Source organism: Aotus nancymaae, unplaced genomic scaffold (genome assembly GCF_030222135.1).
Source record: "Aotus nancymaae isolate 86718 unplaced genomic scaffold, 86718_ANA_hifiasm-v0.15.2.pri h1tg000032l_0, whole genome shotgun sequence".
Lineage (NCBI taxonomy): Eukaryota > Metazoa > Chordata > Mammalia > Primates > Aotidae > Aotus > Aotus nancymaae.
In genome coordinates, this window is record NW_026988445.1 from 13,523,338 (window position 1) to 13,548,239 (window position 24,902).

The window sequence follows — 24,902 nt, forward strand, 5'->3', positions numbered from 1 at the left end:
TGAGGGCAGAGCTCTGAAGGGCATGACATTCCCCAAGCTGTAGAAAAGAAAAGACCTAGTTTCCCTAATTATATACCCCTCAAAACATAGGCACAGACTATAAAAATATGAGGTGAGCTCCATCCACATAGGCCACCCTCACTCCTGGAAAAGAAACTCAGGCACAGGGCTGGACAGTAGGCTGGGAGCATTGGCTCCACAGCTACCCAGTTTAGGGAGAAAGAGAGAAGTGGGAGAAACACCTTGTACTGGGGACCCTTGAGCCCCAGCTGAGAGAAGGAGGCTCCTAGGGCTGCTGCCTGGACCCCTGCCCCCTGCCGTGTGTCCCGACCACCCAGACCCCATTCCCTTCTGGACTTAGGATGTGCCCTCCTCACAGGGAGAGCCAGGTGCCCCTGGTGCTGGGGATGATCGCCCCAGACCCACGTGGACCCCTGCTTAGGCCAGGAGTGGTCACCCTGCTTTCCACACAATTCCAGCTAGCTGCCTTCTAGCTTGTTTCAGCAAGCAGGGCCCCTGCCCCTTTTCTTCCTGCTAAACTAGTTACTTGTTGAGTGAAAAACATTAAAATTTCATTTCAGGCTGGGTGCTGAGGCTCATGCCTGTAATCCCAGCACTTTGGAAGGCCAAGGCAGGAGGATCACCTGAGGTCAGGAGTTCAAGACCAGCCTGGCCAAAATGGTGAAACCCTGTCTCTACTAAAAATACAAAAAAATTAGCCGGGCATGGTGGCGCACGCCTGTAATCCCAGCTACTTGGGAGGCTGAGGCAGGAGAATCACTTGAAGCCTGGAGGCGGAGGTTACAGTGAGCTGAGATGGCGCCATTGCACTCCAGCCTAGGGTACAAGAGCAAAACTCCATCTCAAAAAAACAAACAATAGCAATAACAAAAACATTTCACAGGAAAGGACTTGGGTCTGAGAATAGTTGAGAACTTCTATGAATCACAGATAGACCAGGGTGTGGGAGACTGGAAATGATGTGCAGGACTTCAAAACATAATGAAACGAGCCCCTCGCCCTAGCACCTGTCAACCTTTTCCTCCACCTCTGTCCCTCATTCTTAGTGAGCCCACCCATAAGTTGTTCACACTAGATCTCCTAAACAAAAGTCAGATTACACAGCTATTTGAACAAGCACAGTGAACAAGCCCTGGCCATTTAAAAACCCGTTGGAGGACGTAACTCAACACTCCAGTCTACAACAGCACAGGTGCAAACAGTCCTGCCAGACTGAGCCCTTGGCAGGGAGATACTGGGTTGGCTTGATGCCCATGGGGCTTAGGCTGCCAGTGGTTTATACTGCCCAGTTTTGACTCCCTGTCCTCCCTGCTCTAAGGCAGCCCAAGAGGCTCTAAAAGGAAGGACTTGGGAAGACAGCAGGACGTGAGTGTGAAGGGAGCAACCCCACAGAGAAGGGTGGAATGCTTAAGGCTGATCTGAGACTCTCAACCTCCACTGGTTCCTAGGAGCCCAGGATGAAGGGAATAACCAAATGTACCACAGCTGCTTGTTTTTCACAGCAGCCTGAAGCTTCTGGGTTTGCTGCCTGGGGAAGAGAAGAGAGGGTGTTTGCTGGCCAGGTGGGACCATCACTGCTCTGAAGGCCCTGTCAATACTCAAGAGCTGTGACGCTAGGAGCAGCAAGAACAAAGGGCCCTTTCGTACTAATCTTTTGCAGCAAGAGCGGAGATGAGATGGCGGACAGATAGGAAACGCGGAGCCTCTGCCTGCAGTCTGCCATTCTGTCCTGGGCAGAAGCATGACTAATCCAACAACCATCACCCTTACTCCACTACCAACTTTTTCTTAAAAACTGGTATGAATTTTACGAATCAAGTGTCATAGCAATTTTCTTTTACTCTACGTGGGCTGTTTTGCACTTCCCATTTGGCAACTCTAGTTGGTCGGTTTGGTTGGGGCACACAAGAAGCATGGCTATACACCCTACCACAGCATGAGGAAGGGGAAAAATACAAAGGGAGGGCCAGGCATGCTGGCTCACACCTGTATTCCTAGCATTTGGGGAGACCAAGGTGGGTGGATTGCTTGAGCTCAGCTTGGGCAACAACATGGTGAGACTCTGACTCAAAAAAAAAAACTACAAAGGGGACTGGGGACCAGGGAACAGCCTCTCCAACAAACCACATGCTTCATAGCAAATCAAATAACCCTCTGCAAAAGGGCAAGCACACCAGGCCCCAGCACTCATACAATTTAAGATTAAAGGACAGGTATGAGAAGCTGACAGCCAATGCGTTTTGGTTTTGAAACAGAAACAAGAACAGAGAACTCTTCACCAGCTCAACAAATAATCATCCATAGCAAATGCTCATAGATAAAACGATAAAGTGCAATAACCTCATACTCCACCATGGCTTTCTTCATACTTTCCACATCAAAGATCATCTTGATGAGGTCCTGGACTGGCTTGGGGAGTTTGGACTTGGTGCCAGGATTTACTGTTAGCTTCTTCACTGCCTCTTCATCCTTCAGAAAAAAAGAACATCAATAAGAGACCCAAATAAACAACTCAAGCAAGGTGGTATCTGTGTCTGTAGGGCAGGGCTGCAGACAAAGGACACAGGTTAGAGTGCCACCAGCAAAAAAAAGCTGAATGCTAATCAAAAAGGTGTGGAAAACAGTGGCCGGATGACTGTGCCTCACAATGCACATGGGTCAGACTCTTCCTGTGCCACCCCATCTTGGCTTCTCCATATTCTCATTCTAGCTGCCACTGTACCATCTGCATGGGCTGACCCACCCTGGGGTTGCTGGTCCCCTGCCTGGGAACCTGCACTCATGCCCAACTTAGAAGTGCTGGCAGCTGTGAAGGCAAGTCTTGGAGCAATGGGACATGACACTGATGGAAAAATTCTTCCTCCTTTCTCTTACACTTCCTCACACAAGGGTGAGTTGCAAGACTAAGTTTAATGGCCTTCTCTAAATTCCCAAAGGACCAAGCAACTAGTCCCATGTGCTGCCAGCCAGCTTGACAGTGTTAAAACGCGTCGTAGCTTAACTGTCCGTCCTCTTCCTGCCACACTCCCCTCTCCTCTCTGGGATTGCACTGCCTAATAGACTATTGAGACTCCACCCCCACTGACTGAAGAACCCAGGTTATGTTAAGATCACACTGTATTGAAACTGCTTTAACTCTTTAGACTTGAACTATGTGAGGGCACAGACTACGCTCTGTCAAGCACGGTGTCCCTAGCAACTAAAACGGAGTTTGGTATTTGGAGTGAAAGGAACTAGCATTGGGCTTTGAATCTGGAATCAAACTGGCTTACTCAAGCAGCAGAGCTAACTTGTGTTGTTACTGTTCACGGCTGCTGCTGTCACCTTTATAGACCTACTCTCAGATCGAAACACTTGAGTTTTAAATGTACTTTGTTATCTTCTGGGTGTTAACTTCATTGGAGGGCAAAGTATTTGTCCAAAACCCTTATTTAAGTGCATGTAACTTATGACCCAGTAACTAGTCTACTTGTAGAGTAGATAATTATCACAGAGGCACACAAATATTTTTATGTATGTCAGTGTCATTACAGCAAATGCCCAGAATTAATCTAAATGACTAACAGGAGGCAGGAAGTTGTTCTAATCAACTGTGAATTCTAGCCCATACACAGGATGGAATTCAATGCAGCTGTGCCTTGAATTAAGTAATGCTGGGGACTGGTGCAGCCAGTGGCCAATACAGTAGCCACTGGCCAAACTGAGGTGTGCTATAGGTGGAAAATACTCATCAGATTTCAAAGAATTAGTATAGAAAAAATCAAAAGGGAAATTTTCTCATTAATAATTTTGTTGGTAATAATCAGGTGTTGAAACGAGAAAATTTTGGATGTATGGGTTTAAATAATATCAGGATTAATTTCATTGGCTTCTTGCTTTTTAAAACATGGCTATGAAAAACTTTAAATGTACTGACATGGCTTGAATTCTAATTCTATTGGACAGCACTGCTCTAGAAGACATGAAGAAATGCTCCTGGTACATTAAAGCAAAAAGAAGACAGCTGCAACATGGTACATATGGTGGTGGAAAAGGTACGTATGCAGTGAAAGCAGACTGAAAAAGATAGCACTATTACTTTAACTGTGGTTAATTCCGGGCAATCTTAGTTTTTTGTGTCTTAGTATTATTTTTTCTCAAACTTTTAAAAACAAATATTTAACTCCATAGAGGGCGCTACCGAACAGACCAAATCTATTCTGAATGAGTCTACTGCCTCAGCCTCATCATTATATAAGCAAGAAGTGAATCCTATTGTTAATATGGAGAGTTCACGAAACCCTCTGTAAACTAAAGAATTCCCCCTCTGAGACATGCTAGGCCTCAAAGATTTAGAATTAAAATACCTACCTACAGATCTCTCTTTTTGTAAAATGAATGTGTTTTGTTTTCCCTGATTAAAAAAGTGATAAATTCTAATTTTTAAAAAGGCAAGCATTTTGCAAAGAAAAAAGACAAAAAAGAAAAGGTAAAAATGTCAACCAACAGACAAAGTAATGCTGTGTGCTAACAGATGTAAGGAGACTCCCAAAACTACATATAGAGATTTCACTAGGAAATAATTTGGGACTAATAAAGTGTGACCTAGCAGAGCAGGTCAAGTTACTGTAATTCTGTCATGACAGACCAGGTCACATGATTGATGGCGACCATGGGTTCAGACGAAAAGCCTTATCTGGAATTTGTCAATTATACCCTATTGTTTCAGGAGTAACTGACTGGAAAGACTGTTCCTCCTTGACATCTCAAAGATGCTACCACCAATCTCATTTAAGCTCTATCTAATACTTCAAGGTGTTGACTGTATTAAATGCTTTTTTACCATCTATTGAGATGATCATGTGGTTTTTGTCCTTCCTTCTATTCATATATTATATTGATTTAAAATTTTTTTAATTTTTGATAGAGTTTTCACTCTTGTTGTCCAGGCTGGAGTGCAATGGCATGATCTCAGCTCACCGCAACCTCCACCTCCCGAGTTCAAGCCATTCTCCTGTCTCAGCCTCCCGAGTAGCTAGGATTACACACGTGTGCCACGATGCCCAGCTACTTTTTTATTTTTAGTAGAAACAGGGTTTCGCCATGTTGGCCAGGTTGGTCTCAAACTCCTAACCTCAGGTGATCCATCTGCCGTGGCCTCCCAAAGTACTGGGATTATAGGCATGAACCACATTAACCAACCTTACATTCCTGGGATAAATCCCACTTCGGCGTGGTATATAGATCCTTCTATGCTGCTGGATTTGGTGTGTTACGATTTTGTCAGGGGTTCTGCATCTCTATTCACAGGAAACTGCTCTGTAGTTCTCCTGTGCTGCTTTGACTCTGGTATCAGGGTGGTACTGGCCCTCATGCAATGAGCTGGGAAGTATTTTCGTCCATTTTTGGGGTAGAATTTGGGAAGGACTGGTATTCTCCTTTCAACATTTGGTAGTATATTCACTATGATGCTATCTGATCCATGATATGGACTTTCAAGAATAAGGTGTCCCTTCCTTTTCCTAGAAGCAGACAGTGTAAGGGCATTACACAGTTACCTGGCCGTAGTCAATCTCCAAGGGGTAGAACTTTTTGGGATACTTTGTGAAATTTTTGGAGTGCCAAGCATTCCCAGTTTTTTCTTCATATAATTTCATGAATTGCTCGATGGCATCCTCCTTGGATGGCATCTCTTCCAGTTTGTTGCTACCAATCACTGTGCCCACACGGCCCCAGGACCTGAATATCCAATACCTGTGGTGGGAAGGAAGGTGTCAATCAGATACACGTGTGGGTCTGCTGTTCCATTTCAGGAGGATTTTCCCTTTCCTGTCATTCCATTCAAGTGGGGAAGAATTTTACACACCCCAAAAGGATGGTGACTAACACAGAACAAAAGGAACAGCTATAACAATAAAGGGTCTTTATTATACCTCTCATTAAACTTTCAAATCATATTGGCAAATGGACTACAAAAAATGCCAAAAAATAGGTTAAACCTGGTTCTGGGAGCCAAGCCCGAGGAGTGAATCCTGGAGTCTGTAGCCTTTTGCATAAAAACGATTCCACTCCTCTCTCTAAAGAAATACAGGAAGTACTATCTGGAATTCATGTGTTCAAGGAGACAACCTATAAAGCTGTACCCTAAAAATAATAAACTTTCGACTCAGAGCAGTGGCCAAGACGCGATGAAATGAGGGAGGCAGCAGCAATGGCTTCTCAGGCCCGGTGACCTAGAGATGCAGGCTGTCATATTCAAATTCCATCTCAACTGAGGGCACACATCACACACAGCCAGCTGCTGTGCTGCTCAGCTTTGGATGAGCTAATTTTTCATTAACTCAATAATGCAAAAATTAATTTTCATTTCACAATAAATGCAGATATATCATAAACCCACGTACAAGATTTGTGTACATTTTAAAGACAGAACTAGAGACTTCAAAGAAAATCTGGGACTCCCTGGCTACTTTCTGGGCTACTGGACAGGGCTATAAAAATTCATTCTCTGGGCTTGGTTTTTCCTGTGAAAATTTTTGGGAAGCACTACCTTGATCTATGTTGAAAATTTTTTCTGACCCTAACAGCCCACACTACCCTTTGATTTAACACCAGCAAATTTACGCCACCAGAAAAATGTCCACATCCACAATCAACATTAGAATTTAGTAAGAGTTCCTTCCACATGCCTTTCCACTGACATATAAATCCTGTTCTGTGTTGGCTGTACTGAGGGGCAATGAACTCACTAGATAAGGACCACTCTGCCTAGAAACGCAAGGAAAAACGCCAGCACCCCCCTCACCACTTCCCAGCTGCTGTAACCCAGCAATCTAGAATCCATCCTTGCCTGTTTCACCATGTTAAAAAAAAAAAGGCAAACCAAAACCTCTTTCGTTACCAGGGAGTTTGAACATTAAAGACTAAGTCCAGCGTTTGCCAAGCTTTAGTTGTTTCAAAGTTTTAAAACATACATAAAATCAGAAAATCTCGATTCAAGTAGCTGAAAGAAAAGCCAGTTGGGGCTGGGTGCAGTGGCTCATGCCTATATTCCCAGCACTTTGGGAGGCTGAGGCAGGAGGATCACTGGAGTCTAGGAGTTTGAGACCAGCCTGGCAACACAGCGAGACCCCTGTCTCTACAAAAAATAAGGCATGATGGTATGCACCTCTAAGTCCCAGCTACTCTGGATGCTGAGGTGGGAGGACTGCTTGAGCCCAAGAGGTCAAGGCTGCAGTGAGCTGTGACTCCAGCCTGAGTAATAGAGTGAAACTATTTCAAAAGACAAAACAAATAGTGAAAAACAACAACAAAAAGAAAACCCAGCTGGGAGAATACATGAAACCACACCTCGGGACAACTGTACAAGAACAGCAACACTACTGGTTAGTAAGTGGCTTCTTTCTCTCCCCTTTAACCAAAGGCCTTATGATTTGTTTTTGTTTTCTGTGATTAGATTTCATTCCCCAGGCACTGAGCCTGGGTTTCACAAGGCTGATGGCACAGCTATCTCTGTATAACTAGACTTCACCCGCAGAACTCACCTGCTTTCCTTGTCATCCTCTAGCAGCTGCAGCTTGTAATAGGAGTTGGTTCCTTTAACGATGTCCACCAGGCCGAGGGTGGCACTAAAGACCTTCCCACCTTTCTCCAGGACATGCGCAGAGTGTTCCAGACCTGTCCCAGAGGCAAAGCATCTACAGTTTTCTCTCCCCTTGAGGGGCCAGTGCTCCCAGGGAGAAGGGGTCTATAGGCCTGAGGTTCACAACTCTTGGATACACTAACACCACCTTTGAGAGGTTCCCCACCAGCATGTGTTCTCAAGACTAGGGAAGCTGGTGAAGGAGGCCTGAAGGCAAAGGCATGACCACACTGCCCCAGGTGTGCTGCAGGCATCTGGATGTGTACTTTTAGTCAGCTGGGAGAGTGTAGCCCAGTTGGTTGGCGATTCTGCTTGCTTACCAGACTCAGGATCCACAGCTGCTCCTCCTTTAAGAGTTAATTTCATTCTCTTTTCAGACTTGTTAATACCTTGGAAGGGAACAGAGAAATGTAAACATGAAGTTAAACATATCTACAAAGAGGAAGGTGGAAGGCAAATGAGTTGTTCTCATTCACATCATCTGTCAACTTGGCATCTGCACACTCCTCCTGCCACCCGAAAGCACCTGCCATGCTGTGTCCTGCTCTGCAGCACTCAACGGGCCATGTCAGGGACACAAAGGGAAAGGCTCCTTGCAGGTCAACCTGGTCAACAATGTCCCTGGAGGGGGCAGCTCGGGGCTCTCACCTTCCTCCTTGACCTGGCCTTTGCTTTTTTTGGAGAGCGGAGCTCCTGACTTCCCTTTTGGGGCCACAACTTCAACAGGCTCTGCCTTCACCTCTGCCCCCCAGGGGGACAAGATGTGCGCTGAGAACAACTCCTGAAGGCTCTTGGTGGAGGCGGAGATGTCCTGGAGGAAGGCCTCAGACACAACTCGGACGTTGGCTTCCTTCACTTCCTCCATCTTCTTATTCATCTTTTCCACCTCCTCTGTTCAAATTGCAAGGGAAAAAACCAAACTAAACATAAGTTTAAAACAAAACTGAACTCTCAAATTACTAGTTATATTTACTGTTTACTTCCAAACTCTGCTCTCCTTTGCTTCCAAGTCTAATGCTCCCAAGAGCGTTTTTCATTCTAATGCTCATCTTGATCAGCAACATTCCCCCTTTTCTAAGATATGATGAGCCAGAGCAGCCTTCTCCAAACCACTGTACGGCACGATGTTAATAGGCACTCCATAGAAAAAACACGCTGATGTCAAATATGTATGGGAAATCCTCTGTATTCTACTTCTCTGGTTCCTGAAGATCTGCCATGGTAACCAGCATGATAAACCCACACAGAAACCTGTTTACCTTTGTTTCATCCTACTTTTTCCAAACACACTTGAGCTGTGAACTTTTGTTTTGGCAGTGATCTACACACATCTGGCAGAGCAGTCCGAAGTGATGAGAATACAGGTTGAGCAGTTTCCCTTATCCGAGATGCTTGAGACAGGAAACTTTTCAGACTTTAAAATACTTGTTTTGTATTTACTGACTGAGCATCCCTAATCCAAAACTGTGAAATCTGAAATGCTCCGATGAGCATTTCCTTTAAGCATCATGTTGGCACTCAAAAGGTTTTAATTTTGAGGCGATTTGTTTGGATTTTGGAATTAGGGAGACTCACCCTGGAGTAGCTTACAGTCTTTAGTTGAGAACATGCAACACATGTGAATCTACAGTACACAGCAGCAACACCCAGTACAAATACTGGTTTCCCTTCATAAAGAACCAGTGATGATAGTTAGATCCAGTTTTTGAGCACGGTGTTCGACTCTTCCTCACCGAACTGACATCACAATCATAAGATACAGAAGCATTATTCCTGTTGCACAAATTAAGATTCAACTCACTTTTGGTGCTGATGCACAAGGAAGCCTTGTTGGCTGTCCCTGTCAACTTCCCCCCGAGCTTCTCGATCATGGCCTTCACTTCATCCTTGTTCCGAGACAGCTTCCCGAGAGTCAGGATCTTCATGTTGGATAATGGCTTACCTGGGGATGAAAGGACAGAATCATTTGGCAAGGCCAACTCTGATGCTGCTCCCCAGGAAGGGGAGGTGGAGAAGCAGGTGAGCCAAGCAGCGAGCTCCAGAGGAAACCTATGAAAATACGCTTGGAAGAAAACAGGATGGGACAGCAAGCTGCCATTTGAGCACCTACAGATGTCCCTTGACACAGAAAGGACTGGGCAGGGAGCAAGCCACAAAATGCCACTCCATGGCCAGGCCAGCCTTGCTGGCGTGAACCAGGCAGCTAGGGGTTACCCAAGGTCAGCTCCATGGGCAGGCTAGGAAGGCTGCATCTGTGGATGAGGAACCAGGAGGCTGGAGTGGGATGGGAAGAGGGTAACAGAAGGAATCGGGGGTTCTTCCACATGAACCCCCCAATTCCTTCTGTTATCCTCCCAAACAAATTGCAATTCTATTAACCCCATTTTAAAAATGAGACATGTCCATGATAGCCCCTCAAAGCAGTGGCTAGCACAATCACACTGAGCTGAGCTAACTGATTCTAGGCGAAAAGCAGCAGCCAGGTGTGCACTGAACCAGGCCAGAAAGGCCTGGAGAGAGGTGTGCCTTCTGTTCACAGCAAATAACACAGTGCTGGTAACACATTTCCAGAACTGGAGATGCTTCAAGGAAAAGTCCTTCCTGCCTTCCCTGTAAAGGCAAACAACTAGGAAACACCGACAGTTTAGTTGAAACTGGTGTGGTCTCCAGAGAACAAAAGTATTGATTTGTGCTGAACTGCAAGTCAGGGGAAAGCAGAGGAGGAAACCCTCCAAGGAGGGGTCAGAATGCCAGTCCCCACCTAGCCCTTCACGTGGGCAGCTGGACCCAAGGCTGCCAGCAGCACAGCGGACTTGGGATGACCACCCACACACACTGCAGTGACCACTGGTCCCTCTCAGAATACGAAACGGAGGTCAACAACAGGTTTACGTTCAAGGACAGAACCCTCATCCTCCACCCACCAAACTGTGACCTTCACCATTAGACTATGCCACATGTCGCTAAGTAAATAAGCAGCAGGTCACTTCTCCTGCCAAAAAAACACATTGCTCTCACTGTCTTGGTTGGCTTGGGGGGTAACTCCCTCTGCATACAACAGAGACTCAAGCATCACACCGGGGCCGGGATGACTGGCAGGCCCAGCAGGGTGGCCTGAAGAGTGAGGCCTGGCATGCTGCTCTGCAGTGTAGTCAGGAAGGAGACCCTACGCACTACTCCAGGTAAGGCTGTCGACCTAGCCTTTCTTAGGAACCCCTCTCCTAGCCTCCCAGAATAAGAGTCGTTTGCTCTTTTAACATGCTTATTTTATTTTCAGAGATGTTTATTTTATTTTTAGAGATCCAGTGCCCAGGCTGGAGTGCGATGGCGCGATCATAGCTCACTGCAGCCTTGACCTCCCAGGCTCAAGGAATTCTCTGCCTCAGCCTCCTTGAATATCTAGAGCTAAAGACACAAGTTGCTACACCTGGATAATTTAAAAATTTTTTGTAGAGACGGGGTCTCACTACATTGCCCAGGCTGCTCTTGAACTCCTGGCGTCAAGCAATTCTTTTGCCTTGGCCTCCCAAAATGCTGGGATTACAGGTATGAGTCACTGCTCCCAATCAATGTTATGTTCTTAATACCCTCCTGCCTTGCTGTGGTTGGGCGTGTAACAAGTCAAAGAAAGAGGCCTATCCCCTGCAGGGCAAGGCTTCCCCACGGTGGGGTCAGCAAATAGAGACCCCTGAAGGATACTTTCTTACCAGCTCCATACCACTACCAAGTAGTGGACAAATGATTCCTGCAAAGCAGCTCTAAGACTAGGGCCCCACGCACTGTACCTGCTGGAGCAGAGTTCACGGCAGCAGGCTTTGAGGCTGTGGAGGGCGGAGGTGCAGCAGCCACTGGGGCGCTGGTTTCTGGAGGGAATATACGGTTCTGCTTTTTAACCTTCAATTTCTTGAGGTAAGAGATTTCTCGGAATTCCTAAAAAATATTAAGTTTTAGTTAAGAAGCCAGCTCTCCCTTGAAGTAACCACCCCATACACCAAAAAGGATTTGGCTTGTTCAAATTAAATAATCTCTTTTTTACTTCTTACAATAAAGAGTTTTCTTTCTTCTTTTTAGTTTTTTCTTCTTAAAACAAACAATAGAAAAATGCGGGGCTTCTAGGATGAAAGATTGTATTACTGGGGCTATAGTACTTATTTCTGGCATTTTTACATTTATAGTAGGGCTGGTATTGTGGCTGCTTTGAGAGAAGTCTTTTCCTTAAAAACAAATCAGTGGGTAATTTGGCCGGGGAACTACCCCTGGAACTGTTGTGTGAATACAGCCTACCTGGCCTCATTCTTGAGTTGTTACCTTCAAGAATTAATAGGGCTCTGTGGGGTCACACGCCTACTCCAGAACTCCAAAACCCCCAACACTATATGCACTGGGAGATTATTACCCAAAAGGAAATCACAGTATTCCCTTCCCTTTTTAGAAGAAGGGAAAATGAATGCAGAGAGCACTACAGTATTCACTACAAATTCTTCCATCAGCACAGTTCAATCTTCACTCCAAGTGATTTACAAGGGGCCTTGCTCTAAATGGTCACTCAATAAATATCAAATACATGAGGCTCAGGGAAAGATCCAGGTCTTCATCTAATCAAGAAACTGCCCTTCCCAGCTGTGCCCACGTTCAGGGTGCCAGCTGGATATGAGAGGTCACAGATTCCTTCCAACACACACTGACCACCCTAATATGTGCTACTAATTACAGTTTGGTTAAAAAGATAGTTTATGCCCTTGAGAAAGTATCTCATCCATGACGGAGAGTCAGCTATATGAACGTGAACTTTTTTTTTAAGAGACGGGGTTTCACCATGTTGGTCAGGCAGCTGGTCTCAAACTCCTGATCTCAGGTGATCCACCCACCTCGGCCTCTCAAAGTGCTGGGATTACAGGCGTGAGCCACTGTGCGCAGTCTATAAAGGTGAACTTTAACACAGGAGCTAAGCTATGTCAGAGGTGTACTAAGGTGATGAAGACAGGGAATGCTAGCATGTACTTGGAGGCAGTGACCTGCTAAGCCTGCTGGGAACTGAAGACACAGAAGACTGCCTAAGCACAGCCATCCAAGTAGCACCTGGTGGGATGTGGGGCACCCCGGCTAGCTGGCCTATTGCTAGGTACTCCTAAAAAGAATGAGTTCTGCTTTAATGCCTCAACTAAAAAAAAAAAAAAAAAAAAAAAAAAAAAAAGAATGAGCAACACTGGCAGTGGGTGAGGAGAGTGGTACGTGAGGAGGAGGGAGAGGGTGGCAGAAAGAGGCTGCAGGGCTCTGAGGACAAGCTAGGGAGCTGGCCTTGATTCTGTGGGCCAAGTGCCTAGGGGCAACAGCCTCGCTGCATGAGCAGCAAGTACTGCCAGGCTGAAAACTTACCTCGCACATGCACATACCCTTTAAAAATGTACAGATGTTCTTTATATTGATATATAAAACACAAGGGGGATCACATATTGCTTATTGCCATCTTATGATTTTCCCATCAAAGATAGTAAAAGAAATGCAAGAATCACATAAGGGTCTGTAAGATTTGCATATCCAGAAAAACTGGGGAATCATAAGATTTTAAGTGTGGGGGAAGTGACGAGATCAGATTTATTTTAGAGGAATCACTCAAGTAAAAGAATAGAGAGAACACTAGGAGGGATGCAATCATGGCAGTAAACAAGTGAGCCAGGGGTCGGTGGAAATGGAGTTTAGATGTAGGTGTAGAGTGGGTGGTGCCACTCGGTAACAATTCCTGAGCATGTACTGTGCGCTGCTGTTCCAAGTGCTGCACCCAGGAGCAGGCACAGAGAGGGAACCAGCTTGGTGAGTGGCAGAGCTCTGCACCTACCCTGGCTGCTGGGCCTTCATCCTGCTGAATCTGAGGGGGCACAGGTGAGGTCTTCAGAGCAGCCAGACTCACAAAGATACTGCCAGAACCCCACCAGCATGGCTCCAAAGGAGGGTCCCCATGGAGGTATTTTGCACTGAGAATTCCATAAGCAGTTCCATTAAAAAAAGAGAGAATGTGCAATACTGGGAGATACATCAACTCTGGATACGATTCTCCTCCTAGCATTAAGGCAACGAAATGTCCTTGAAAAAAATTTGTACCAGAAGGCAGGAATAACTATCTATCTCTTCACCATATGTCCCTGAAGCCTAGAACAGTGCCTGGCATATAGGAGGCATTTAATAAATCAAAATTATTCATGGTGTTTGCAAGCAAGATTTTACACCAAATTTACAAACCTCTACTCCATACTTAGAGAAGCTTCCGCTCTACATTTGTGTAGTTTGCAAACATATAATTTTATATTCTGGTTAAGAGGATGACCCGGCTGTAAAGAAGTCTGAGGAGCATGGCCCTGCAATCTCAGGGACCTGAAGTGTGGACAAACACAGGAAGTGGGGCAGGTTTTTCTGCCCACAGATCTCAGGATCTTCTCCTGCCCCTTACCTTTGGGGTCACCCATTCCTTCCGGTTGGGTGTCTGTGTCTTGACCATACACTTGGTCCAGGCAGTGACGTCCCCGGTGCAGTAATAGGCGTCACTCTTGAAGACCAGCTGACCTGAGCATTCCTCGCAGGGAAGGAGGGCACCGAATGCCATGCCATCGGCTACTCGGTCCAAGATCTGCAGCCAGTGGAGACACATGTCAGAAGGCAAACGAAGGACTACAGAAAAGGACACTTACTAATGTGGGATGGAGGAAACTGAACAGAGTTCACTCACTACAAAGAGAGGCTTCTTGCTGTGGCCCTCCTAACACCCCCCCCACCGTCCTTGGTTTAAATTGGAGCTTGGATTCTTGTAATGTAGGAGACCTTATTTCCAAGTGTTCCTACAGCCACCCCCCGTCCCAACCCTCAGTAATTTAGAAATGGAGAGCCCAGAGCATCCAGTGGTATTAAACAAGGTATAGTGCCAAGCCGACTCCCAAGAATGACAACAGAGAAGGGCCAGCTGGAGACACTGATGGGACGCTGGCATGCCAACCCTCATGAGGGGGCTCTCCTCTCTCCACAGGCCTAGCACTCTAGAGCAAGCACTAACATGTGGAAGATGTCTAGTGGGGTGTGTGAATGCTGGCCCTATCCACCCTGGAAAAATGGTGACCACAATGGTGGTGATGACCGTGCAACACAACCACAAATTTTTATATCCTCGCAATTAATACCAGCAGGTGTTCACACGGAGGGCCTCCCACACTCCATTGGGACAGTCACTCCACAACGACGGGGTCAGCCTCACATGCGTGTCCCACTTAACACAAAGGCAGCTCACCGCCGACTCCCCAGAAGGCACTTGCTGCTTGTTGAAGATGAGCAGCTCCTTCAGGTCATTAGTCGAACACACTTTCTTTAGCTCATCCTTGATGTTCCAGATCAGGTCGTTCTGGGCCTACGGACAAAACCCAGAGGCTGAGAGGCCAGCTCTTTGCAAACAAAGAATCCCAGTGGAGGAGGAGCCCTGGACATGCTGAGCCTCCAGTTACACAGCTGGACACCAGCGAGCTACCCCTCCAAACCTGGGTGATCAGCATAGGAGCTGACTCCCAGGCATGCTCCTGTGGACACCAATTTAAACCTGGAGTGTGGTCTCTCAGAGAATACTGTGGAAAGTGGGGAGGAAGCCCTAAGAGCGTGAGGAAAATTGCACTAGGCTTCTGGAACCAGCCCTCAGAACCCAGTCCTAGGAGACAAAGGTAAGAGCCTGGAAGTGCTAGGCTTAGCCCAGGGCCCACGTTTATCAGCAACTAGAGGCAGTGTATGGCTGTTCTTCACCAATCTTAGAGTAGGACTGATTCCCAAACACCAATTTCCTTGATGGTCTATCTATATTCAGTATCATGTATTTAAGCTCTTCTGAAAATGAAAGTTTTAATCTTTAAGTGCCTACTCTTGGTTAGATGCTTTTATGTGCCATCTCATTATCTTTTTCTTTTTTTTGAGATGGAGTCTCGCTCTGTTGCCCAGGCTGGAGTGCAGTGGTATGATCTCGGCTCACTGCAATCTCTGCCTTTTGAGTTCAAGCAATTCTTCTGCCTCAGCCTCCTGAGGAGCTGGATCACAGGTATGCACCACCACACCTGGCTAACTTTTTTTTTTTTTTTAATAGAAACAGTTTCACCATGTTGGCCAGGCTGGTCTCAAACTCTTGGCCTCAAGTGATCCACCTGCCTCAGCCTCCCAAAGTGCTGGGATTACAGTCATGAGCCATGGCGTCCGGCCTCATCTAATTTATTCTCACAACAATCAAGCTTGCTGAGGAAGGTATCAACCTCCCCATTTTAAAGGCTAAGGTGAGTCTCAGCTCAGATCCCACCTCTGTAAAAGGGAGACAAAAATGCCAGCCTTATCATACCCCATAGGGTTGCTATTAGCACCAAGGGATGATTTTAACTCCACTGGCGAAGTTACAGGCACACGTCTGCACCCGTTTCCCAGCTTCATTTTTAAGGGCTCTCTCACTTCCCCTCTCCGTCACACACAGCACAGACTGGGACACCAGAAATAGAGACATGGGAGCATGAGGAAAAGGTATAGAGCTACAAGGTTAAATGGAAGAAGTACAATCTCACCTAGGTGACTAAGGATGGGGAGCCAGCAGACACAGATGTGCCAGGGTGGGAATGCTGAGGGGTATTTTAATTTTCTGACTCTAAACATCTCTGCCATTATTGGGGAACAGCACTAAATTCACTGAATGGCCAATGTGAAGTAGCACCATGGTTTTCTGCAGCCAGTTTTGGGGCATGACAGACACTTTTTTACTGTAAGACAATTGAACAAAATGTGTGACTCTTCTTTAGCGACTAGAGCCATAACAGAAATAGCTTCTAATTTTACTACCACCAGTAAAAGCTGAATACTCATACAAGAGACACAAGCAGATGGCTCATGGAAATCATGTTCTCAAGAAGAGACCAACTGTTCTCTCCCAATTTCCCAAACACCCAGCATTGTCTGATTAATAATTTTTGCTTTGCTTCAACATGTACATAATCAACACAGGGATGAACCTTTCTGGTGACGGACCACTGATTTAATAGACAGTTTTCTCCTGTCGTTATCATGCATCTATTCCTTTTTTAAAAATGAGAGATATTCACTTAAAAAATGTGGAGACATTTGATCTCTTCAAGCCATTTGTCTAGGCTAAGAATCTTTGGCATCCTTTAATTTAGTATTTACTTTTGGATGTTTGCAAGTGACCAAGAAGGTGCAGGGTGTACAGTGATGCATAATTTGGCAGAAGCATGAATCTCTGTCATTTGGTAAAACTCAGGCTTTGCTCAAGCCTGGCTGCAGGTCAGACATCTACAGCCTAATGTGGATTTTCTTCCAAATAAAAATGGTTTCTTTGGGATGAGGGAAAACAATCTGGGGAAAAAGCCATGCTATTTAATGACAGCTATCAATCTGCTAAAGGCCTTAATAAGTGGGACATAACTCCTTGAATTGTGTTCCCAGAATGGGAGAGAATCCAGACAGCAGAATGCCAAAAGGAGAAACAGAGCTGACAACTCACCTTTAGGGTCTTTTCAAGCTTACTATCTTTGTCTTTTTCTTTTTTAGATTTCTTCTTGGCCACTTCATCCACTCCATCCACCTCATCGCCTTTTCTCTTTCTGAAGGACACGGGATATGAGAAAGAGCCAGAGCCATTAAAAATCTGATACCCAATGACTTGTGGTGATGCAGTATCTTGATGTCATTTTATTAACTCCCTGTAGGGCCTGCTCACACTTGTCACTCCCCAACCCCTGCCCCACTTAGTGGTCTCAGGCAATCACTGTCTACTCAGGCAGTATTTGCAACCAGGACAGCAGGAGACACCATCCATTTCAGAACATACTCTCCCAGCCAAAGAGAGGGGCTAGGGTTGTTCCAGGGACTTAGAACAACCCATTATAAGAATCCAGGGCTCTGGCCCTGTCTGAGGAAAAAAAAAAAAAACATGTATCTCCTGGCCTGGAAGGTTCTAGCAGGGACTAGGCTAGACGGAAGTCCATGGCTAAGGGACAGGGACTGCAGAAAGACAAAGCACAAGTGCGGGGAGGCTAAGCCTTTCCAGCTAAAACACATGGCTGCTTGCAAGGCCAAGAAGCTGCTCGCAGAGGTAGGGCTGTTCTGCCACGTAAAACCCAGACAAGAAGTGACAGTCAAAGCAGTGCTAACCAGCCTACCCCAGCTGGCACAGGGGCAGGACAGCCACAGTGGTCTGGAGTCAGTCTCAGCTATCGCATAGACCTGAGCACAAACCCTGCATTTTCCTTGTCCATAAAATAGGGAAAAGAATACCATCTGCCTCACAGAACTCCGGTGATGGGCAAATGAAACAGCCCAAATACAGGGCTCAATACAGTGCCTGGCATACAAAACGTGCTCCACATATTCTGCTGGTTATCATGGCCTAAGTGGGAGCTGATGAACTCTTGACACCTGTATCATGTGCTGCAATGCCCTGTGGGCTTTTTGACCCATGGCCTGATCTTTCAGTTTTCCTGCACATTCTGGAGGCACAAGTGCTGCTGCAATGAACAGGCGTTATGAACTGAGATAACGTGATTGCTGCTTGATGGTTGCCCAGTCGCTGTCCAAAGAGCAGGGTGCATACTAGGCCCTGCCACACCACCCCTGGTGTGCTTGTTAACAACCAATTCTCCAAACTGAGGCTGAGGGACCAGCAGAGGGTTAACTGGAGAGAGCAAGAGGCGTCCATGGATTCAAGATAGTCACTGATGGGCCTTCCCATTTTAAATTTTATCACCATGCAAAATCCTTATCATTTTGAACTCTAAGCCAGGAAAATTATCCACTGCCTACCCCTAACTAAAAATGGTCAGAATTCTCCCAGCATCATTCCTAGAGATCAACCCAGGCAAAATGAATACTCGCCCAGGGAAGGAGGGTGGTCTTTTAAGTATCTAAAGGGCTGTCGTGGGAAAGTGTAGTTAGCCTGTCCATGGAGATCAGATGTTAGATGGGGAACAGACCACCAGGAATCAGGTCTCACAGGGCAGAGGGCTCTCGGTCCATGGAAACCCCCTGCTATCCTTCCCTACCCTGTCCTCTGCCGCAAGATCTCTGCTGTCACCGTTCCTCAGTTTGCATCTCCCTGCCATACTGACAGTAGCGAAGGAAAACACAGGAGTGGTGTGGAACCTGCAGAGCCTTCAGACCTCCCTCAGGCCCCTCACTGAACCCCGAGGGCAACCCCGCGGCACTCCACCCACCCTTCACTCTTGACTCCTGGGAGCTGCTTCTTCAGGGCTTCTTTATCCTCTGTAGCAAGGAGGCTGAAGCCCTTGAGCTGACTCGCACTGTACTCAGGCCGGAAACCCAGCTCCTCCCTGTTCTTGACAAAGCAGTCTGGGTGGTACCAGCGGTCAATCATGCCTAGCTGTGGCTTCTCTGGGTCCAGCATCTTCTTGGACAGGCGCATCTGGCCCTGCAGGAAAAATCGTATGTGGTACCAAGGGAGTGACGAGGAATGATGGTGAACATGATAGGGGCAGCCTGTGCTCCAGCCAGTGAGGGGCTGCGGGTCCAAGCCAAGGCCTGCATGACAACTTGAGGACTCATGGGCTTTTGAGAGGTTTTGGCACGCTCAGGTCTTCAAGGATCATGTGTTACCCTCAAGACTCAGGGTTCCTTAAATCCAAATGGCTGGCTACCTACCTACCTGTCTGGACATGTGAAGAATTGCTAACATTCCCCTTAAGATGTTTCTGCTGACCTGGGACAGGCATAAAAGCACACGTGCATGGGACTCCAAAGCAGCCCTTTCTTTTCTTTTTTTTTTTTTTTGAGACAGGGTCTCGCTCTGTTGCCCAGGCTAGAGTGCAGTGACTTGAACTAAGCTCACTGTAACCTCCACCTCCTGGGCTTAAGTGACCCTCCCACCTCAGCCTTGCCCGGCTAATTTTCTGTAGAGACAAGGTCTTACTATGTTGCCCAGGCTGATCCAGAACTCCTGGACCCAAGCAATCCTCCTGCCTCAGTCTACCAAACTGCTGGGATCACAGGTGTGAGCCACCACACCCAGCCCCCAATGCAGCACTTTTGTACTAGCAGGGATTTTCTATCCACCCCCACCCCTACCCTCCAATGGCCTCAGTCTCTTTAGAGACGACACTCCCTAAGAAGGAGTAATAAACCCACAGGCAAGAATCCAGTCCTGCCAGCCTGCCCAGGTCCCCAATCCCCAGGCCCGATATTCCCAGGAGAGTTCCATGCCTGTGAGGCTCAACCCAGAGAATGTAGCACAGCGGGCTCCTGACAATACATAAAACCAGCAACCCAGCAGCACATACCACCCGGCATTCCCCTTGAGGTGAAGAGGATCTTAATGTTTGCCTTAAATTTTTGGTGGCTGAAGGTAGCTGGAAAAGATAAAGCAATTCCATGTTTTTCTTTTCTAAATACCCACTGCTTACCTCAATTTTCTGTACAATACCTCCAGGAGGCAGAAACTTTCAATTAATGCCTTATATGAATCAATTAATATGTGCATGTCACATTAGAGAAGGGTGAGAAGGCTGCAGGGCACAAGCTTTCCCTTCTACCAGTGTCTCTGTCCATTTTGTCTAACTGGCTGTCAGCCTTCAGGAACTAGAACTGGTGGGAAAGCCTGGTTAATGAATCTCCTTTGATTAAACAGAAGAGGGCTGGAGGCTCACATTAGGGCAAACGTATGCCCAACACCTAATTCTACCATAAAACACAGAGAGTCTCTTCCCCAGCTACTGCTGGGTCTAAAAGAGATCCTTTTTGTTAATGCTTTCCAAGAGCAGATGCATGCATCCATGAGAAATGGACCATGGTAAGTAGGGTCAGACCTGTCTGGAAGTCACTGTCATATCTGGAAGTCACTGTTATATCTGGTCAGTACTAACATCTTCACTTTATTTTTAATCACTTGCGTTGAGCTAGCATCCTAAACCACTATTCTTCTTTTCTCTTGAGATAGTCAATGACATCAATGCAAGCAATCCATCAAGTTGAGGGATCTGAGCCCCCAAGATCTTACCTTTTCTATCTTCTCCATACACCCCTTACACGTGCTTCTGTTGGACTTGGCGTACTCTGCTGCAAAGTCACCCAGCGTCTTCTCTGCCTTGCTACCAATTCCATCCTGGCCTTTGCCTGAAGAATCAGACAGACAGCAATGCTCATCTCAACAGCCCCACAGTGCAGCTCAGAGGAGCCCCCGCCCTATTCCACCTGCCCAGGATCCTTCCACTAGAACATTTTGTGCTTGGGAGACCATGATTGGTTCATCTTGTCCCCATGTTTGTAACAACCGTGGTCAGCTAACAGAGCTTCTTTTCTGGACCCTTCTCAGATGAGCTCCTTAGAGCAGCACATTAGGGGGTAGTCAGCTGTCTGACATTCTACCTCCTCCCCTACCTCTGGAGTTCCCTCCTACACTTTCGAAAGCATTTATTAGGGGCTTACCTTAAATGCCTGGAACCATACTAAAGTCTAACTAAGCTTTCTAATTTCCATTATGCTTTTATTTACCAAAGTTAAGTGTTGAATTAAAGGAAATATTTTGATATAGGTCAGACACAAGTATATGTAAGAATTAAATATGTGGTAAAGGTATCATTTCAAATTAGTGGAAAAGGTTGAATTATTCCATAAAGAGTTTTGGGGATCCCTGGCTAGCCATTTGGGACAAAAGCTAGATTCTTTTCTTATTATAAAAATAAATTCCCGGGCCGGGCGCGGTGGCTCACGCCTGTAATCCCAGCACTTTGGGAGGCCGAGGCGGGTGGATCACGAGGTCACGAGATCGAGACCATCCTGGTCAACATGGTGAAACCCCGTCTCTACTAAAAATACAAAAAATTAGCTGGGCATGGTGGCGCGTGCCTGTAATCCCAGCTACTCAGGAGGCTGAGGCAGGAGAATTGCCTGAACCCAGGAGGCGGAGGTTGCGGTGAGCCGAGATCGCGCCATTGCACTCCATCCTGGGTAACAAGAGCGAAACTCCGTCTCAAAAAAAAAAAAAAAAAAAAAAAAAAAAAAAAAAAAATTCCCAGGCTGCATGTTTCTTGCCTAAGATCAGGAATAAGACAAAGCTATTTTCCCATCACTTCTATTCTACATTGTACTGGAGGTTCTAGTAACTGCATTAAGGAAAAAAAAAGAAAAAGAAAGCTATAAGTTTGGAAAAGAATAAATAAAGCCATCTCTATTTGTAGATGACTCTATTTGATACTCCTAAGAGCTATCTTGAGAAATCTATTTTAAAAGCTACTAAATTAAGTGAATTTAGCAAATACGCAGGGCATGCTGTCAATATACAAGCATACAAAAATGTCTATATACTAGCAATAAACACACTGGAAAAAGCAAGTGTAATGTTATTTAAACAGCGTTAAAATACATAAAATACCTAGATAAACCTAACAAAAGACATGCAAGATCTCTACAGTAAAAGCTTTAAGACTTTGCTGAAATCAAAGAAGACCTAAATAAATGAAGTAATGCGTCATGTTCGTGGATTGTTATGATATCAGTTATCTGCAATTTGATCCACAGATCCAGTGGGATGACAAGCAAATTCCTAGCAGCTGTATTTGCAATAGCCCCAAACTGGCAACAACCCCAAAGTCACCAACAGAAAAATGGATAAACAGATGGATATATCCAAACAAAGGATACTCCCCAGAAATAAAAAGAACTAACTAATGACACACAAGATGACCTGGATGAGTCTCACAGGCATTGCGCCAAGTGAAGGAAGCATGTAAGAGGGTAGACACAATTCCTTTTTTCCCTGAAATTCTAAATCGGGCAACATTAATCTATGGGGATAGAAACCAGAACAGTGGTTACCTGAGTCAGGGAAAAATGACTAGAAAAGGGGGCATAAGGGGACTTCTCAGGATGGCAGAATGTCTTTAACTCGATGGGGTATATGCTAGATGTGTATACACATTTGTCAAAACTCACTGAACTGCATACATAAGATCTGTGCATGTAACTATGTAAATTATTTTTAAAATTCCAAATATAATACCAAAGACATACCACAAATGACAACAGACATGACTACACAAATGTTAGTGAAAGATGAAACTTTAATGTGGCAAAACAAATACAATAGACAAAACTAAAAGAAAATGTCAATCTTGGAAAAATATTTGTAAATATTATGACAAAGAATCAGGAATTTACATTTCCTTAAGAAAAAGAAAAGGCCGGGCATGGTGCCTCATGCTTGGCCTTTGCAAAGATGAGGTGGGAGTATCAATTGAGCCCAGGAGTTCGGGACCAGCCTGGGAAACATAGAGATCTCCTCCATTTAAGAAAGAAACAAAACAACCCAGCATGGTGGCGCATGCCTGTGTTCCTAGCTGCTTAGGAAGCTAAGGTGAAAAGATTGCTTGAGTCTAGGAGTTCAAGGCTACAGTGAGCTAGGATCGTGCAACTCTATTCTAGCTTAGGTGAGAGACCGACCCTGTCTCCAAAAAAAGAAAACACTTAGGAATGGTATGGAAGTAGAGAAATGGGTATATTATATATTGTTGTATAGTACCTGCAACTGAAGTAACCTTTCTGGAAGGCAATTTGGTATATACATAGAAAGCCTTAAAATTGTTCATCCCTTTGAACAGTAACCACACATCTTAGAATTAAAGAAATAACTGTACAGGTGCCTGGGATGTACAAGAAGTTTGCAGCAGCTCTATGTGTAATATAACTGAAAGATTAAAATTCTAGTCTCAGAAACAAGATAGGGCTAGGTGCGGTAGGTCACAGCTGGAGTCTCAGCTGCCCAGCAGCCTGGAGGATTACTTAAGCCCAGGAGGCCAAGGCTGCAGGAAGTTGTCATTGTTCCATTGCACTCCAGCCTGAGTGACAGAGCAAGACCTTGTCTTGAAAAAAAGCAAGACAGACTGGATTTGAATCCTGGCTCAGGAATTTACTACCAGTATAATCTTGGGTCAGTTACCTAAGTTCTCTGTGCCTGAACTTCCTGATCTGTAAAAACCGATAAAGACCTATTGTAAGGACATGATCAGATTAATATGTCAAGTGCTTGGAATACTGCACGAAATTTAGCAAGACCTCATTAAATACTACTACGTACACTTTAATCTGTAACTTTTAACATGAAAAGACTAAATACCAAGTTGCAAAAGTACGAACAGGTCAACATTACTAGCTGTTAGGGAAATGCAAATCAAAAACCACAGTGAGATTCTACTTCACACACATTAGGATGGCTACTATCTACTATCCAAAAAAAAAAAAAAAAAAAAAGTGTTCCTAAGAATGAAGACAAACTGGAAGCCCCTTGTCTTGCTGGTGGAAATGGAAGAGCTGCTGTGGAAAACAGTATGGAGGCTCCTCAGAAAACTAAACATAGCATTACAATGACTCAGTGATTTCACTTCTGGGTATATACAACAGAGAAGTGAAAGCAAGGTCTCTAACATATAGTTGTATACTGATGTTCATTATAGCATTATTTATAATATTCATTATCAATACCCAGCCAGGCATGGTGGCACACACCTGTGATCCCAGCAACCCAGAAGGCAGAGGCTACAGTGAGCCTAGATGGCACCAATGCACTCCAGCCTAGGTGACAGAGATTATCTATCTATCTATGTACTTAGGCATATTTAAATTACAACTAGATATAACACATCTATGCCCCTAAACCTGTAACTTCTAGTATCCTGAATACAAAAGAGAAAACAGCCACAGAACAAGAAAAACGTCAGCCAGGTGTGGTTGCTCATGCCTGTAATTCCTGCTCTTTAGGAGGTAGAGAGGTGAGATCATTAGGAGGTAGAGAGGTGAGATCATTTGAAGCCAGGAGTTTGAGACCAGCCTCAGCAACATAGCAAGATCCCCTGGGCCACACAAGACTTTGTCTCTACCAAAAAAAAAAAAAAAAAAAAAAAAAAGGTTAAAAAATTAGTTGGGCATCTGCAGTCCCAGCTTCTCCAGAGGCTAAGGTGAGAGGACTGCTTGAACCCAGGAGTTAGAGACTGCAGTGAGCTATGATCATACCAGTACATTCCAGCCTAGACAAGTGTGAGACTTGTCCTCTGCTAAAACTGACATAATCACCCTCTGAACGCTTTCTTGGCAAATTTATTTATTTTTAAATTCCCAATTCTGAGTAGTTACTAATCAGTTTCCAGCAAGCAGCTGGTCAAACATACCAACAGGTGCAAGAAGGACCATTTGCAAGAAGGACAGTGAAATGGTTTGGATCTGTGTCCCCACTGAAATCTCG

General features: G+C 45.4%; 1 protein-coding gene and 1 long non-coding RNA gene across 2 annotated transcripts in view; one reads left to right on the plus strand and one right to left on the minus strand.

The window, feature by feature from the left end:
• The window catches only part of PARP1 (poly(ADP-ribose) polymerase 1), a 47,183-nt gene that overhangs the window by 10,655 nt on the left and 11,626 nt on the right, over nucleotides 1-24,902 (minus strand). The window contains exons 3-14 of the mRNA XM_012459811.3: nucleotides 20,667-20,782; nucleotides 18,871-19,085; nucleotides 17,163-17,262; nucleotides 14,916-15,032; nucleotides 14,088-14,264; nucleotides 11,428-11,572; nucleotides 9,444-9,584; nucleotides 8,291-8,533; nucleotides 7,963-8,031; nucleotides 7,545-7,677; nucleotides 5,559-5,754; nucleotides 2,362-2,490 (exon numbers count right to left, since the gene is read on the minus strand). Of these exons, the coding sequence (XP_012315234.2) occupies nucleotides 2,362-2,490; nucleotides 5,559-5,754; nucleotides 7,545-7,677; nucleotides 7,963-8,031; nucleotides 8,291-8,533; nucleotides 9,444-9,584; nucleotides 11,428-11,572; nucleotides 14,088-14,264; nucleotides 14,916-15,032; nucleotides 17,163-17,262; nucleotides 18,871-19,085; nucleotides 20,667-20,782 (1,781 nt within the window). The remainder of the gene's footprint in view (nucleotides 1-2,361; nucleotides 2,491-5,558; nucleotides 5,755-7,544; nucleotides 7,678-7,962; nucleotides 8,032-8,290; nucleotides 8,534-9,443; nucleotides 9,585-11,427; nucleotides 11,573-14,087; nucleotides 14,265-14,915; nucleotides 15,033-17,162; nucleotides 17,263-18,870; nucleotides 19,086-20,666; nucleotides 20,783-24,902) is intronic.
• LOC135277493 (uncharacterized) lies at nucleotides 10,663-16,878 on the plus strand. The gene is made up of 3 exons (XR_010345094.1): nucleotides 10,663-10,824; nucleotides 10,941-11,188; nucleotides 15,584-16,878. It is a non-coding gene; the product is annotated as an uncharacterized LOC135277493 (long non-coding RNA).